Source organism: Coptis chinensis, chromosome 7 (genome assembly GCF_015680905.1).
Source record: "Coptis chinensis isolate HL-2020 chromosome 7, ASM1568090v1, whole genome shotgun sequence".
Lineage (NCBI taxonomy): Eukaryota > Viridiplantae > Streptophyta > Magnoliopsida > Ranunculales > Ranunculaceae > Coptis > Coptis chinensis.
This window is the reverse complement of record NC_141462.1, coordinates 95,688,358-95,705,834: the sequence shown is the minus strand read 5'-3', so window position 1 is coordinate 95,705,834 and position 17,477 is coordinate 95,688,358. Positions and strand designations below refer to the sequence as shown.

The 17,477-nt window shown below is 41.6% G+C and overlaps 1 protein-coding gene across 1 annotated transcript; it reads right to left on the bottom strand.

The window, feature by feature from the left end:
• Positions 1 to 7,522: 7,522 nt before the first annotated feature.
• On the bottom strand, positions 7,523 to 7,948 carry LOC147490249 (uncharacterized). The gene has a single exon (XM_086574834.1). The coding sequence runs from the start codon at positions 7,946 to 7,948 to the stop codon at positions 7,523 to 7,525; it is 426 nt and encodes a 141-aa protein (XP_086430960.1).
• Positions 7,949 to 17,477: the final 9,529 nt, after the last annotated feature.

Here is a 17,477-nt window from a genome sequence, read left to right as displayed (position 1 = left end):
AGCCGGCATAGTCTTCCATGACTGACCAACTTACATATAGAAAAGTTTTACTATAGGAACCATAAGGCCATACACCTTAAGTACCAACATGTATTACAGTAACAACGTCATGACTTACGAAATATCATGCTCATGTAAAACTAAATCAAATACAAAGGAAGTGCCTAACAAAGTCTAGATTTTCCGGTCGCATGTTTAAATTAAATCTATAAGAAAGAAACATCCCAAACATCTTATTGAGTTGGGAAGATAAAGAGCACAAATAAAAGACTGCTTAATGAAGTATGAACTCATCCATAGAATACGTAAAATGTCAAAGTTGATATGGTGCAATTGTTAGCCTCGGATAAGTCAGGAATTTTTCAATAAAAAGCCGACGCAATTTTAAAACATATTTGAAGGATGGTCAAGCATTGAATGATAATGTTATTTTTGGGCATAATTTGCTATAATACTACATGAAACACAAAGACCATACACTCAAAATCTAAAACTTACTATCTATCACAAAGTATACACACGATTTTTTTTTTTTATTTTTTTTAAACAAATGTTACTTCCATTTCAATGAACTATTAGTGTACATACCAGAATGGCATGTTATCAAATATAGAATTATGCATACAAATCCAAGCAATACTTCTACTGAACCACACCGTTCTATTCAATGCTATTACTTTTACTATCACAACTGAATCTCTGACTAACATGGTTGTTTATATGACTAAACATTGCACAAATGAATCTCAATAGTTGAATTTGGAGATAGGATTTTATTTGTTTTGATTATGCCTTATAGGTTCACAAACGGTGACTGCAAATTGCAGTATATTGCATCCACAAATGACAGCAAAGAATAATGTATGAAATTAACTGCTTTTAAAATCAATGATACTACGATACCACACAGATAACATTGTCACTCTAAACTTCATAAAATAGATAAACCATCTGCATCAGGTAGCTAATTTGGAGCAGAGTTTACTACCTATGAAAAATTGATGGAGATTCAAAGATATTTGCATCAATGCTCCAACGCCACTTTTGATCAACTCATTCTTTGTACGTATACCAATACAATAGGAAGTATTCATGGCTTCAGCACGATAGTTATCCGATTCCTGGTTCAGCTCATCTGAAGATTTTTTGATGGGTTCCTTCCTCCCACGTTGACGACCAAGCAGGAAACCACCACGCATCCTCCTAAACAAATGAAAAATCATTATAAAAGGCAAAATTTGACAGAAGTCATTCATTAGTTATGTTCGATCTAAGGAATTGGAAACAAAAAGCAAAAATCAATACCAACTAATTTAATAACAAAATCAACAAAATAATAATAGCAAAATTGTCGAATTTTGAAAGAGAGATGGGTGAGGTCAATTATATTATTGATAGCTGATATCTAAATACAATAAAAATTCCACGAAAACATTTCTGCCACCTCCAAGTTCCAAGTTCCAAACTACAAACATGTTATTGGATTTAGCACCAACGACATGATTTTTGAACTGGGAATTATACTAGGTATTACTACACCTCAAAGCCCATTTCTTATCAACTCACTCAAGATTTGTTTTGCACTTTCGCAATCTTTTGCTTCATACCAAGTGGAGCCTAACTACTTAAATTTTCAAACCAAGGTAACAGTTGTCACCTAAACCTTAAACTCAAGTAGTTGAGTTAGATACATGAACTAAAAATTATTCACTTAATCCCATATAAGTACGTACAGAGGCATGCTAATTTAATAATTTTACCTTTCTCACATGTCTCCTTGCCATTTTAGGAGAGACCGAGTGACCATCCTAATTAAGTTATGGTCTTTGTTGCATGGATGCATGGGGTCAGAGTCCAACTTGGTATGGAGTGTGAGATTCAAAAAAACACCTGAACTCCCAAATAGGATTTGTTGACACCCACCATACCATAGAAGGGTATAAATAACATAGACACATAATGATATCATATCTTTATTTCATTGTTTATATCAAGGAGTATAATATGTTACCTTCAAATAGGTAATGCAGTCAAGACAACCCACGTTTGTCATATGCATTGCACTGGTTCAACTCCATGTTTTTTCTTAACAGTTCATGATTCAAACTATCCTGTTTTAGAAATTATCCATGTTTCGAGATACTTCTAGCCTTCTAGGGAGCCTAACATGCTTTCATCTTCAAGCACAAAGGTGCCCTCGAAGCTACATGTTAGAATCTTGGAATTACAGAATTTGGTTAAAGAAGGATTATCATACCTAGGTCATCTGAGATGAGAGCCTCCCCTTCGTAATTGGGTTCGGCCAAAATAGCCCCTGACGGGGAAATTATGACACCGCCTCCGGGACATACCACTGACTCCGGTGAAAAATCTTCATTTGTACCTGAGAATGTGTACTATGGAGGAGGTGGATAGTCTTTTCTTCGGCAGAACTGGTTTGCCGACAGAACAAAGCATCCTCCCTCAAGGGCAATATGGGTCATTGATGCTTGCCACAGATCCCTAGCATCAGCTGTAGGCGCGCAATATATCTCATTATCTCAATACCTTCAAATAAAAGGTCTCATGAGATAGACATAGATTCAAATATTTAATTTTAGAATCAAACATTGTAAGCAACATATGTAAATAAAGTCCATAGTCTATACAGCAGTGCAAGAAATACCGATCTTGTACCTGTAAAATTTATAAAACAATACAATCTTAGATGAAAAAAAAAACATGAACCAAGAGGACGAAGAGATGCACAAGGGCTTTAAATCAATACCGATATCGATATCGAAATCAAGTAATCAAATAGAGGACAAATATATTATCTTTTGAAACCGAGATTTTTTTGTTAAACTTGACTTCTAATAATAATCGGCAGTAGAGAGACAATCAGGTATGTTTGTTTCTTTTTTTGTGGCTTTCAGTTTAAGTTTTTATAAGGGAGAGCAAATTAGGGGAGATTTGGGAGAGAGAAGAAGAAGAGAAGAAGAAAAGAGACGGCTGGTTTCTTGCATTTAATTTCGGTATAAAAGGTAATTATTTGGCAATTAATGAAGGGTAAGTCGCGAACAATTGAATCGTGGCGTGTAGTTGGTTTCCGACCTGAATTTACACATACGTCCTTAAGTTACTATGTAATCTTAAGGGTATAGATGGTAGTAAATTTTGAAATGACGAAGTAGTCTTTCTTAAAGGTATTGAATAATTGATTTTAATATTTTATCAAGGGTATTTCATGGTAGAAAAAATGCTGGTCCAATTTAAATGTCCATGTTAATTATGGTATACTATACTAATTGAGATATATGAAAATTATATTAATCACTTATTCAAATTTCTTGCACCACTCTCAATAAAAATAAAACACCAAACCTTGATAAAACCTATCGACTTCTTTTAGTTGTTAGGTTTAATAATTGAAGTTTTATGAGAATGCTCAATGTGGCAAAGATTATATTGAAACTACTTAAATAGCAAAACACTCTTAATCATAATAAAAGAATACCTTGATAAAACCTATCGACTTCTTTTAGTTGTTAGGTTTAATAATTAAAGTTTTATGAGAATGCTCAATGTAGCGAAGATGATATTGAAACTACTTGAATAGCAAGACACTCTTAATCATAATAAAAGAATTATGATAAACACTATTTAAAATACAAAAATATACTTGTTGAGACATTATATTTCCCCTACAAATAATATAACTATATTTCGAGGTTAGTTCAATGCATTTGTATCAAGTTTCTTATTTTCTGTTAATTATTCATTGAGGTTAATTCAATGTAGTTATTGCATCTAGTTTTCGATTTCTCATTAATTATTCTTTTAGGTTAGTTCAATGCAGTTGCATCAAGTTTCCGATTTCCCATTAATTATTCTTTGAGGTTAATTCAGTGTAGTTGCTGTTACAACTCACACCTTATTACTGTCACTATTCACTAGATCTTGAATCTCTATTCCCTCTCTCTCTTCTCTGATGGCCGCTCACTCCCCCCTCTCCCTCTTTTTCTTTTTCCCCTTTCTTCCTCTCTCTCTTTCTCTTTATATCAGTTTCTTACTCCATCCGGGCCTTCCACCTGTCCTTCCATCTCGCGGTCTCCTTCTCTCCGCGTGTAGGGTTTCCGTACTGCGACCATGTGCCTTAGCATTGATCCTGTACGCCGCGGCTCAATACCTTTCGTTGACTCGGGCGTATCCTCCCTTTGACACTTCGGGCCCCTATACTACCACTACATATGCCCCCTCTCGAGTCCGCGACCATTTGGTGGTCGGGGAGTCGAGAGTCCACCACGTCACATTTCCATCCGCGGCCCCCAGAGATTCTTTTTCATCGCTGGACTCACGAGTCCCATCGCAATTATAACTTGTGCCCCCTCGTTTCTTGCGCATCCACGCGTCACTCCCTGACTGATCCCTTTTGATGCCGCCTCGATTTCAGCCCCCTTCAATTACCCTTTTGCCCCTTCCTATTATAAAAAGCCCACTCGATTCTTCCTCTCCTCCATTCAGTCTTTCGTTTTCTTCCCAGTTGCTCTCCCTCTCTCTCTACTCTTCCTCCTGGTTAACTACTCCGGTCACGCGCGCGGCTGTCCTTCCTGTTTTCTTTTGCTGAGAGTTTTGTTCCTGCTGCTCCCCCCTTCTCTCAGGTTGGTCCCTTTTCCTCTTTAATCCATTTATTTGCTATATTGCGTGTTTCTCTCTTGAGTTTGAGACTGTTCGGTTTCTCCTCTCTTCAACCTGTCTTGACTGTGTGACTTCTTCCCTGACCTCGATGTCGGTTTCCAGATCCGACACCTCATTCTCCTCCCCATCCCACGGTGTCGCCTCCCCACCCACCCGACCGGATCGGGGCTCCTTCCACCTCCTCGGGCGCCCTTTACCCTTCCGCCCCCCGCCCAGCCCGTCGACCTAATCTCGGCGGCTGTTAAAGGCTTTCGCATATACCGACGTCATCTTAGAACATGTCCCCGGCTTAACCTACTACCCTCACTTGGTTCCCTACAAGCCGGGCTCTGTCTAGTTGCCGCGGTAGGCAGATTGTAGCCGCCTCCGTTTGCCCCACCCGCCTTTGACATCGAGGTGTGCAATCACTTCAACATCCCTTTTGCCAAGGCATCGGCAATTTCTGGAGGGTTATGTATGCTGCGAACCACTACAACCGGGTCCAAAGTCCTCAAATAACGATCCAGCGACATGATTTGCTCATTTTACATAAAAGAGCACCAAGGATGTCGGCGTGGGATACCACTCTTTTCTGCGTTAGACCTAAAGCAAAGACTTCATACTCCGTGTCACCTCCTTGGACAAGTTGTGGCACCATTACCCTTTTTACATCTCACGGGAACTTTCTCTCCGGGATCTTCCTCCCGACTTGAACCTTAATCACCGGCTTTTCTCCCCGGGTGAGTCCGCCTCTCTACTAATCCCTTGGTGTAGGTCTTTTGTTCCACCCTCGACTTGACCGTCTTTTTTTGAGGGTTGGGCGTCCGGACTCGAAGTCGCAGCCTACGATAATTTCTTTTCCACCACCGCCCGGAAGATTCGCGACACGGGCCGGAACAATCCAGCGGTACTAGGGATTGACCACATCGCTTACTCCCCTTTTCCGATCCTCAACTGAAACTTATCGGAAAATATTGTTTCTCTTTTTATCGCCCCCCACCGCCCAAAGAGAGAAAGCCTCGGGATACACCCCTTCCCAAGAAGAAGCGCCATTCCAAGAAAGCTTCCCCCCGCCACAGGCCAGTTCGTGGTCCCCCACCTTCATCCTCCGCTTCTCCACCTCATTCCGTTGACCCTCACCCTTATCGGTCCCTGACCACTTGGGAAGACCAATACTCTTCTCCTCATTCACTCTCCACCACTTCTCCCCATTCCGACATGGGCGCCCACAAGCGTAAGCTCTTCGACAGCGACTCAGATGATGAGGTCTCCGTTGTTGTCCCTACAGCTGCGGCTCAATCCTCTCCTCCCCCGGCGTCTAAACTTCCGCGGACTTCTGCGTTTGAAGAGGACCCCGCCCATCAGTCCACCGACCACCTGCTTTGCTCCCCTCGTGTGCGGCGGTGGCACAGGAAGGAGGTGGCCCCGCCCGGAAAGGGGGCACTGAGCCCATTCATACTTTCTGCCCCACCTTCAAGGTTCGAAACCGCACTCTCAACATCCGCGATTCGGCCTTGGACAACGCCGCCGTGGCCTCTTCTCTGTTCTACGGTTCTCATCTTCCTAGAGACATGGCATATGCTGACGGGGGAACGTTTCACTCTCACCGAACCTTTTACACTGGTTGGGAGAAGGTACTCTCTTCCTCTTACTGGGTGTCTTCCCTTCCTCCCACTGAATATTCTAACTACAGTTACTTCTTTTCAGATGAGCTTGGACATCTCTTACATGATCCGAGGCCTTTTTGGTGCAAGGGCAAGGATCGACCAACCGATGGTGGCGTTGCCGCTGGAAGCCGAGAAAAAACGCGCCGCGGACTTAGAGCCTTCGGGGAGCCGCGGAAGCCAAGATCAAGGCGGAGGCCCCCACCTTGCTTACATGGATAAAGTTAATGACCGCCTGAGTAATCAGCGGGAAACCCTCCTAGCGCAGCATACCGCCGCTCTGGCCTCCCTCTCTGAGAAGCACCAGGCTGAAATGGCGGCCCTCCATAGGCAGCACGACACCAACATGGACGAGCTCCAGGATCACTTTCGTGCCCAGGCAGACAAGAGAGTGGCCAAGAAGATCAAGGAGGAGCATGAGCGGCTGATCAAAGAAGGGCGGCTTCTTCCTGAAATTCCGGCCGTTGCCCCCCCTTCTGAGGTTGCTGTACCACCTCCGGCATCCACTCCAGTGGTCGATGAGGCCGCTGTCTTAGTGGCCGGGGTGATAGACGCTGCTGCAGATGCCGTCATAGAGGAAGCCGTCGAGTCAGTGATACATGAAAATGTTTAAATCGTTTAAGCGAAATGGCCTCGCTTTGTGCCCCCGCCGGGCTTCTTTTGTTGTAATTGGTAATACTTCTGATACATTTCATTTTATTTTTACTCCCTCTGGTTGAGGATAACTGATTTTGGTATTTATCTTATATTTTATCTTTGTGAATTCCAAGTGCTCTTGTCGGTACCCGATACCTGCGTGGCTTTAGCAGTAGTGAACCTCTATCATCGTCTTCACCTGTTTGGTCGGGAGCACTCGCTCCCTTTGCCCCATGTTAAGGTCGGGGCCCCTGCCCTCCCTCTCTCCATATGTCGGACCCCTTGTCCGCGGCGAGAGGAAGCATCTTCGCTTCCTCTTGCCGGCATCTCACATCTTGTCCGGGGCGACTCCACTCGCCCCGGCTCGTGTGTGATTTCGCTCCCGTCGTGGACAACTCTTTTTGCCCCGACTGAGTTCTAGACCTCTCGTCCTCGAAAGGCTCCCCCCTTCCATTCCCTTTACTATGAAGGCAGTAAAAATTCATGCGACCTTACTCATCCCAAAAGTGCTAAGGTTTTATATATGTACAACTAGCTCATGCAGTTTACAGCCACTCCCATTACATTTACTCATGAAATTTTTTTAGCAGCCTTACATTCCACGATTTTTCAACCGTTTTCCCTTCCAAGGTCCGCAACCTGTAGGTGCCCGATCCTCCCACCTCAACCACCACATAAGGCCCCTCCCATGTTGGACCCAGCTTTCCCTCGCTCACTTTCTTGGTGTTGGGGGTCACCCGCCGGAGTACCTTGTCTCCCACCTTAAAGGTCCTTAGCTTCACCTTCTTGTTGTACTGCCGTTGGAGGCGGCGATGGTACTCTTCTAGTCTAATGCGCGCGGTATCTCTTCTTTCCTCCGCTAGATTCATATCTCTGGCAAGGATGCCCCAGTTTGAGCCGTCCTTGACGGCTAAGGTTCTAGTAGTCGCTGCCACCAGTTCTGTTGGTATCACGGCCTTCACACCATATGCTAACGAAAAGGGGGTCTCCATGGTAGTGGTCCGCAGAGTTGTCCGATATGCTCATAGTACATGATTGAGCTCGTCGGCCCAGGACCCTTTCTTGCTCTCCAGTTTTCTCTTGAGATTGTTTAGTATGGTCTTGTTGGAGGATTACGCGCCCCCATTGCCTCACCGTCAGTTATGCGGGCCGAGAATCCCTGCTTCACATGATAGGCCTGTAGAAAGCTCTTAACTCTTGATCCCGTGAACTACATTCCATTATCTGCAATGATAGCATAAGGCAACCCGAAACGGCAAATAATGTTCTCCCACAAGAACTTGATTACTTGGACCTCCTTTACCAATTGCAGAGGCACGGCCTCGATCCACTTTGTAAAGTAGTCCGTCACGACCAAAAGAAACCTCCTCTTACCTCTGGCCGTTGGCAGCGGCCCCACTATGTCGAGGGCCCACATTGCAAATGGCCATGGGCTAGATACATCAGTGCCGCGGCTCTTTGGGGCCCATATTAGTTGAGAGAATCTTTGACATTTCTCACACTTTCTGGCGAATTCCACAACGCATCTCTTTTCATGTGTGGCCAAAAGTAACCTTGTGTTAACAACACGTTAACTGGGCCGTTTGTCCGCTCCATCTGGCTCCCCTAGCCTCTCCTTCGTCTCATCTCATCGAAGCACCTCTTGTGCCAGCTTCGGCCCCAAACATTTCAACAAATTAAAGGCCCGTTGAAGTTCCTTCGATATAATTCTCCTCGAATCAGTGTGTATCTCCGCGATGCCTATTCCAATCTCCGCCTTTCTTTAGGGTCGGTCACCTCCACCCCTTCCAAGAACTGCTTGAAAGGTCCCATCCATCCCTCATCTCCCTCCGTCGTGATCATTACCTCCAATCTTTCCTCGGTACTCGGTCTGCTCAATTTCCTTATCTCGATTGTCCTTTCTTCAGACCCTGGAATGGCGGCGGCCACGTAGGCCAGAGCATCGGCGTGGCGATTCTCCCCCCTGTTCAGATGGATGAATCGGATTTGGTCGAACTTCGAGGCCCACGCCCGCAGGACTCCCAAATACCTTGCCATTCTAGGACATCTAGCCGCAAACCCTCCATTCGCCTGGCATACCACCAAATTGGAGTCGGAGTATACAGTGAGTTCCTTCACGCCCAGGTCCACTGCCATTCTCATGCCTGCGATCACAGCTTCATATTCCGCCTCGTTATTTGATGCTGCGAAGCCCAATTTCATCGTCTGCTCTAACCTATTGTTCTCCGGAGTGACCAGTACCACGCCTATTCCGCTGCCTGCATCCGTTGCCGATCCATCGGCAAACACTCTCCAACCGTTCCGTACATCCCATGGGTTCAGACAATCCAGTTCCTCTTCTCTCTCGGGCTCCAAAACCATCTCCTCCCCCCAGTTAGGATCCTCTGCAGGGAACTCCGCCAAGAATTCCGCCACTGCCTGAGCCTTCTCTGCCGTCCTAACCCTATTGATACATCTCTCATATGAACTAAGCATCACGGCCCATTTCAGCATTCTCCCTGATTTTTCTGCCCTCAGAGCCTGCTTGAGAGGCAAGTTGGTTACCACAATTACTGCGTGGGCTTCGAAATAGGGTTTCAGCTTCAGGGCAGAGAACACCAAGGCTAGGGCGTACTTCTCTACTCGACTGTACCTAGTCTCTGCGTCTAATAAGGTCTTGCTCTGGAAGTACACTGGTCTCTCTACTTTATCCACTACCCGGACGAGGACCGAGCTGATTGCGTAATCTGTGACACCCAGGTACAAAAATAACTTTTCTCCCACTTCGGGCCGCGACAACAATGGTGTTTCCTCTAGATACCTCTTAAGCCCCTGGAATGCCTCTTCGCACTCCGCTGTCCATTTGAAATCCGTGGTGTTCCTCAACAGTCGATACAGCGGCCTACACTTGTCGGATGACTTTGAGATGAATCTATTGAGAGCCGCAACTCTACCTGCCAACCGCTGTACCTCCTTCACTATCTGTGGTGACGGCATCTCCACCAGCGATCTTATCTGTTCGGGGTTTGCCTCTATTCCCCGCTGTGTCACAATGTACCCCAGAAATTTCCCTGTGGTGACTCCAAATGTGCATTTCTCTGGGTTGAGTTTCAAATTGTGGACCCGCAGTATCTGGAACGTCTCCTTCAGCCCCTCCAGGTGCTCTAGCTCTGACATGCTTTTCTCCACCATATCATCGATATATATCTCGATGCCCCTTCGAATCTTGCCCTCAAACATTTTCTCTCCCAACCGCTGGAACGTAGCCCCTGCATTCTTCAACCCAAATGGCATCCTCGTATAGCAGTATGTGCCTCCTTCCACCACGAATGAGGTCTTCTCCTGATCAGGTCCATACATCGCAACCTGGTTGTGCCCCATGGACGATCCATAAATGAGAATATCTGAATCCCGCCGTCCTTCCTACCAATTCGCCCACTCCGCGGCATAGGATAACCGTCGCCCGGACACCTGTGTTTACGTCCGTGGAAGTCAACACACATTCGCACCTTCCCATTTTTTCTTCGTGAATCGCTGACTATATTGGATGACCATTCTGAACTCCACCTCTCTTATGATCCCTCGCACTCTTTTTAGTCCGCAACCTCTTCCCCGGATCCCTTCCGCCAGATTAGTTCTCATTCCCTCATCTTCGTCTCCACCGCTTCGCGTCCTCCCTCATATGTAAGCGATGACATGTGAATCCAGGATTTAAGCCTGTAACATCCTCTATCCCCCAGGCGAATACGTCCCTGTTATCCACCAAACATTGCACCAACTTATCCTTCCATTCATCTGTCAGTCTTGATCCAATCGACGTCAACTTCTCCTCCCCATTCTCTCCCAGGTTCACTATTTCTGTTTCATCTAAAGTCTTTGGAACCATCGCGGCCTCCTCCGCCCCTTCCACGCCCCGCCCCATCAGTAATTGCTATCTTTGACCTCTTCCCTAGGGTTCACCGGTCCACATACCGGTTCGCGGGACATCCTTTTAATTGTGTTCTGGTGACTGTTCTTGGAGGCCACATGATCTCCGCGGACCTCGTATGTTCCTGTAGGGGTCGGGAAGCGTATGACTTGATAATAGGTCGAGGGTACCGCTCTCATCTCATGTATCCATCTCCTCCCCAGGATCGCGTTGTATTGGGAATGGGAGTCGACCACCATAAATCTCGAGAACACCGTCACCGACCTGTCGTTACCGCAGCAAAAGTTCACCCATAGGCTCCGTGACGCTACCATTGAACCCATACGAACTGGTCTGCGGGGGCCGTAGTTGCCTCGGGTCTATCCCCATCTCCTCAAGAGCTCCCTTGAACAACAAATCCACGGCGCTACCACAGTCAATCAGGACCCTTTTGACCACATAATTACCCATTGCTACCGTGATGACTAGCGCATCTTCATGTGGAGTATCCACGGTTCTGAGGTCTGCACTGGAGAATGCAATCCTCTTCCCCGCCGTCGACTCCGTCGCATCTCCGCCTCCGGTGGGACTCATTGACTTGTTGAATGCTCGCTGTCCTCCTGACCTTATCCCGGTGGGCATTGTGACTCAGTGCTTCCCCACTAAAGATAACATTTATGGTCCCCAATATTCTTCCTGTGTTGGGCACCGACTCCCTATTTTGTGGTTCCGCTACGAACTCCCTCATCACTCCCTTCTCAACTAACCTCTGAACCAACCACTTTAAGGCATAGCAGTCATTTGTTCCATGATTGTGCACCTGGTGATATTCGCAGTATGGCTTGTCAGGCATTTCGGCAGGAAATGTTCGCGGCCCTTTATATCCCGACACGTTTTTTATCAATGGCAGTATCTCGCTCAACGGTCTCGCCAAGGGCACTTGTTCCACCTCGCGGTATGGCCTTTTCTCCCTCGGCCCTCTGCGCGTCATTTCTCTTCCCTTCCCCGGTCGTGATGACTGACCGCGGTACCTCTCCCCACCTCTGTCTTCTCCCTCTGTCTTTTTGCGCTCCCTTCCTTTTTCTACCGCTGTAACTGCCTTGGCTCCCCTCTTTGAGTCCTTCTGCATAGTGTCCTCGTATCTGATATACTTCTCTACCCGCGGATATAGCTCGTGCAATGTTGCAATCTCATTCTTCGCCACAGACTGATGTACCGCCGTCCCTGGTCGCAGCCCCCTCTCGAACGCTATTACCGCCATCCTTTCATCCAAATTTTCCACTTTAAGTGTTTCCGCCTTGAAGCGAAATAGATACTCCCTGACAGATTCGGCGGACCTTTGTCTGACATTAAATAAGGTCGCGATGTCCACCACCCTCCTCTTCTGATGTATAAAGTGATCAACAAATGTTTGCTCCAACTCTTGGAAATTGGTTATGCTCCTTGACGACAACCGATAGTACCAGTCGGAAGCCCCCCCTTTAAGACTGGCCGGGAACATCATACACCGCAGACCATCGTACCTCGCCTCTTGCCAGAGAGGCATCTGTTGCCGAAAGTGATGGATGTGATCTGCCGGGTCTCCCGTTCCGTCGTATCTCTCGAATCTTGGCTGATTGAAGCGTTTTGGGCACCTCGAAGTCCATATCGCGACCGCCAGTTATGGTTCGCGGCTCGATCCCGCTTAATTAACCGATCGCCACGCCCGTTTGAACTTTCGTTTGCGTAAGATTCGCCTCCCCGATCGTTGTTTATCATTTGCTTTGGACTTGCTCCATCGTTAATCCCGCCACCGGGTTGTCCACCGTGTGGTCCCTCGTTCCTCCTCATCTTCCGCTTTTTAGTTCTCCGATTCCTCCCCGCTCTCTTCCCGGACTCCTCCTTTCCTCTCTTTTCTTTTCTCCCTCATTTTCTTCCCTCGGTCTTTCAATCTCTTCCCGTATAAGCCGAGCTTCTTCTTCTCTCCTTCCTCCCTCGCTTCTTCCCCTTCCTCCACCGCCGCTTCGCATTTGTTCTAAGACTCTTACCTTCCGAGGTCTACCCCGCCTTCTTTTGGTGTCATTTCCACGCTCCCCACAGACGGCCCAAATGTTACAACTCACACCTTGTTACTTCACACTATTCACTAGATCTTGAATCTCTATTCCCTCTCTCTTCTCGATGGCCGCCCCTCCCCTTCTCCTCTTTTTTTTTTTCCTCCCTTTCTTCTCTCTCTTTCTCTTTATATCGGTTTCTTACTCCATCCGGCCTTCCACTGTCCTTCCATCTCATGGTCTCCTTCTCTCCGCGTGTAGGGTTTCCATCCATCTTCGCGACCATGTGCCTTAGCATTGATCCCGTACACCATGCTCAATACCTTTCGTTGACTCGGGCGTATCCTCCCTTTGACACTTCGGACCCCCATACTACCACTACAGGTGCATCAAGTTTATGATTTCTCATTAGTTATTCATTAAGGTTAATTTAGTGTAGTTGCATCCAGTTTTCGATATTTCGTTAATTAGTTTTTGAGATTAGTTTATTGCATTTTCATCCAGGTTCCAATTTCTTATTAATTACTCTTTCAGATTAGTTCAATACATCTACATCCAGTTTCTGATTTCCAATTAATTATTTTTAGAGGTTAGTTCGATGTTCAATGTATTTGCATCTAGTTTCAAATTTATGGTTATTTATGCTTTGAAGTTAGTTCGACCAGTTACATCCGATTTCTTATTTCTAGTTAACTATTCTTTGAGGTTATTTCAATGCATTTGTATCAAATTTTTTATTTACCGTTAAATATTCCTCAAGATATTGCATCTAATTTCTGATTTGCCATTAGTTAATATCTAATTTTAGTTTAATGCAGTTGCATCCAGTTTCTAATTTTTCATTAATTATTCTTTAAGGTTAGCTCAATGTAGCTGCATCCAATTTTCAATTTATAGTTAATTGTTCTTTGAGGTTAGTTTAATGCATTTGCATCAAAGTTTCCGATTTTCTGTTAATTATTTTTTGAGGTTAGTTCAATGTAGTTGCATCAAATTTATGATTTCCCGTTAATTATTCATTGAGATTAGTTCAGTGCAGTTGCATCCATTTTTCGATATTTCGTTAATTAGTCTTTGAGATTAGTTCATTGCATTTGCATACATTTTTTGACTTCCCGTTAATAACTCTTTGATGTTAGTTCAATATATCTGCATCTAGTTTTTGATTATTTATGCTTTGAGGTTAGTTCGATGCAATTACATCCGATTTCTGATTTTTCGTTAACTATTCTTTGAGGTTATTTCAATGCATTTGCATCTAGTTTCTGATTTTTTGCCAATTATTCTATGAGGTTAGTTCAACGCAATTGCATTTGGTTTTTGATTTTCTGTTAATTATTTTTTGAGATTAGTTCAATGCATTTGCATCCAGTTTTCGATTTCCCGTTAATTATTATTTGAAGTTTGTTTGATGTATTTACATACCGTTTCCAATTTCCCTTTAAATATTTTTCAAAGATTTGCATCCAATTTCTAATTTCTTATTAGTTATTCTTTGACGTTACTTTAATGCAGTTACATCCAGTTTCAGATTTTTAGTTAATTACTTTTTGAGTATGGTTTATTGTATTTGCATAAAGTTTCCGATTTTTTATTAATTACTTTTTGAGCTTAGTTCAATGTATTTGAATCCAGTTCCCGATTTTCTTTTAATTATTCAATGTGGTGTGTAATATCAACTTCAAACAGGACATAAAAATAAATTATGTTTGATTTACCATGTGGGATCATAAAAAATTATCTAGTCCCAATTTCCCATTAATTATTATTTAAATTATACATTACTCACTATGTGGGATCTTCAAAGATTATCTACGAATGTGTGATGTTATATTAATTATTTTGAAAAATATTTACAACTATATATGCAGAACTATTATATATGAATATTATATTGATCACTCATCTAAATTTCTTATAACGTGAAAATCTCACTATCCATTAAAAAAAATAACTCACCCTTGATTAAACCCTTCAACTTCATTTTGTTGTTTAATAATAGAAGTTTGATTGAAGTTTTGTGAGATTGCTTAATAAGGCAAAGTTCATATTGAAGCTACTTGAATAGCAAGGCGTTCCTAATCATACGAAAAGAGATAAAATAAATATTATTTTAAATGCAAAACTATATTTATCGAGACATTCGCACAACATATAACACAACTATGTTTTGAGGTTAATTTAATGCATTTGCATCTAGTTTTTTTATTTTGAATTCCGTTATTTATTTTTTTATGTTAGTTCAATGCAGTTGCATATAGTTTCCGATTTCCCATTTTTTGAGGTTAGTTCAATACGGTTAGTTCAATGCATTTGCATCTAATTTCTAATTTTCTATTAATTGTTCTTCGAGGTCAGTTCAATATATTTGCATCCAATTTCCGATTTTCCGTTAATTATTCTTTGAGATCATTTTAATATATTTGCATCCAGTTTTTTATTTTTCGTTTATTATTCGATAAGGTTGCATTTGCATCTAGTTTCTGATTTTCCATTAATTATTGTTTGAGGTTAGTTTAATGAATTTGCATCTAATTTTCAATTTTTCGTTAATTATTTCTTGAGGTTAGTTTAATGCATTTGCATCTAGTTTATTTTTTGAGATTAGTTCAATGCAATTGCATCCGATTCCCGATTTTCTATTAATTATTATTTAAAATTAGTACTACGCATTTGCATCATGTTCCCAATTTATAATTAATTTTTCTTTGATGTTAATTCAATGCAGTTGTATCTAGTTTTCGATTTCCCATTAATTTAATAATTGAGGATTAGTCCAATGCATTTCCAACCAGTTTTCGATTTCCCAACAATTAATTTTTTATGTTAATTCGATGTATTTGCATCCAAGTTTTGATTTCATGTTAATTATTCTTTGTGGTTAGTTTAATGCAGTTGTATCCATAGTCCGATTTCCCATTAATTACTTGTTAAGATTAGTTTAATGTTTGCATTTGCATCAAATTTTCGATTTTCATTAAATATTATTTGAGGTTAGTTTGATACATTTGCATCCAGTTTTCGGTTTCTTATTAATTGTTCTTTGAGCTTAGTTTCATGTAGTATTATATATATTTTAAAATATTTGTATTATTGGTTTGCCGTTATTTTTTTATTTTTTTATACATGTGAGCTTGCATTAGAATGAATGCAAAATTTTCTATTATATATTTTGTGATGTTATTTTTTGTATAATTTAATTTTCCACTGTACTTTGTTTTGTTTTGGTATATATATATATATATATATATATATATATATATATATATATATATATATATATATATATTATAAAATTGGAAATTATATTATAGTGTTGAAAAAAAAATTATAAATTCAGAAATTTAATTGGAATATGTCGTAATTACTGTGGTTTTTGAATTCCTTAACGATAACTAAATGTCTAAATTCCAAAGTGGATGATGCATTAAATCTATCCAATTTTATTTATTTAGACCCATATAGATATATAGTGCATACAATACAATTTTATTTGTTGTCCACTTAGTTTTGGGTGTACACTGTTACTTATTTTATGATTAGTTGACTTTTATTTTTCTTTTTTTGTCCCAGTCATATGTGTGGTTAACAAATGTAAAAAGTAAATGTTCAGGCAACTCAATTCATTTTTTCCTTCGTTATTTCATTGTCTTTTTCTAGAAAGAAACTTTGTTATGTTAAACTTCACCTAAGATTAGTGTGAAAACTATTTTTTGTGGCATAAGGGTTTTAGGAAAATCGTTTTCGGTGGAAACTATTGTTTTTAGCAATTTAGTTTTTTGTCTCCTATTTTTTCGTAATTAGCTAGTGTTTAGGAAAAGTTAGAGAATCTGTGAAACTCTAGATGCAATTGTTTCCTTCTTGATATCATATTTTTTTTTTTATTAGTAATAGAGTTTAAAAAAAAAACTGAGTCTCTCAAAAAAATAATTGTGGAGTGCTCCAATTGTCTAATTTTTCCATATTAGTCTCATACTTTTTCGTAATTAGGCAAAGAGTTTTATAAATATTAGAGACTCTGTGAATGCTAAAAAAATAGAGCCAAGAGGGTACAACTATAATATATATCTAAGATTACGGGGGAAAAAAAAAAGAATTCCAAAAATCCTTAGATAGATATTATAGCTATACCCTCACCAATCTATTTTTTGGAGCACTCACAAAGACTCTAATTTTTTCTAAGCTCTATTACTAATTACGAACAAATAGGATATAAATAAATAAAAAAAACCAATCTCATCTAAAGTTTCACAGAGTCTCTAACTTTTCCATTGCTAAAAATAATAGTTTTAGCCAAAAACGATTTTCCTAAAACTCTTATGCCACAAGGAATAGTTTTCACACTAATCTCAAGTGAAGTTTAACATAACAAAGTTTCTTTCTAGAAAATGACAATGAAACTATGAAAGAACAAAGGAAAAAGTAAATTGAGTTGGTTGAACATTTACTTTATGCATTTGTTAACCACACATGTGAATGAGAAAAAAGGAAAAAAAAAAAGAGTAAACTAATCATAAAATAAATAACAGTACGGGTGTACACCCAAAACAAACAAAATTGTATTGTATGCACTATATATATGGGCTTAATAAATAAAGTTTG

Excerpts from the sequence above, each read along its gene's own strand:
- LOC147490249 (XM_086574834.1), bottom strand. The coding sequence starts at position 7,948 with ATGGAGACCCCCTTTTCGTTAGCATATGGTGTGAAGGCCGTGATACCA.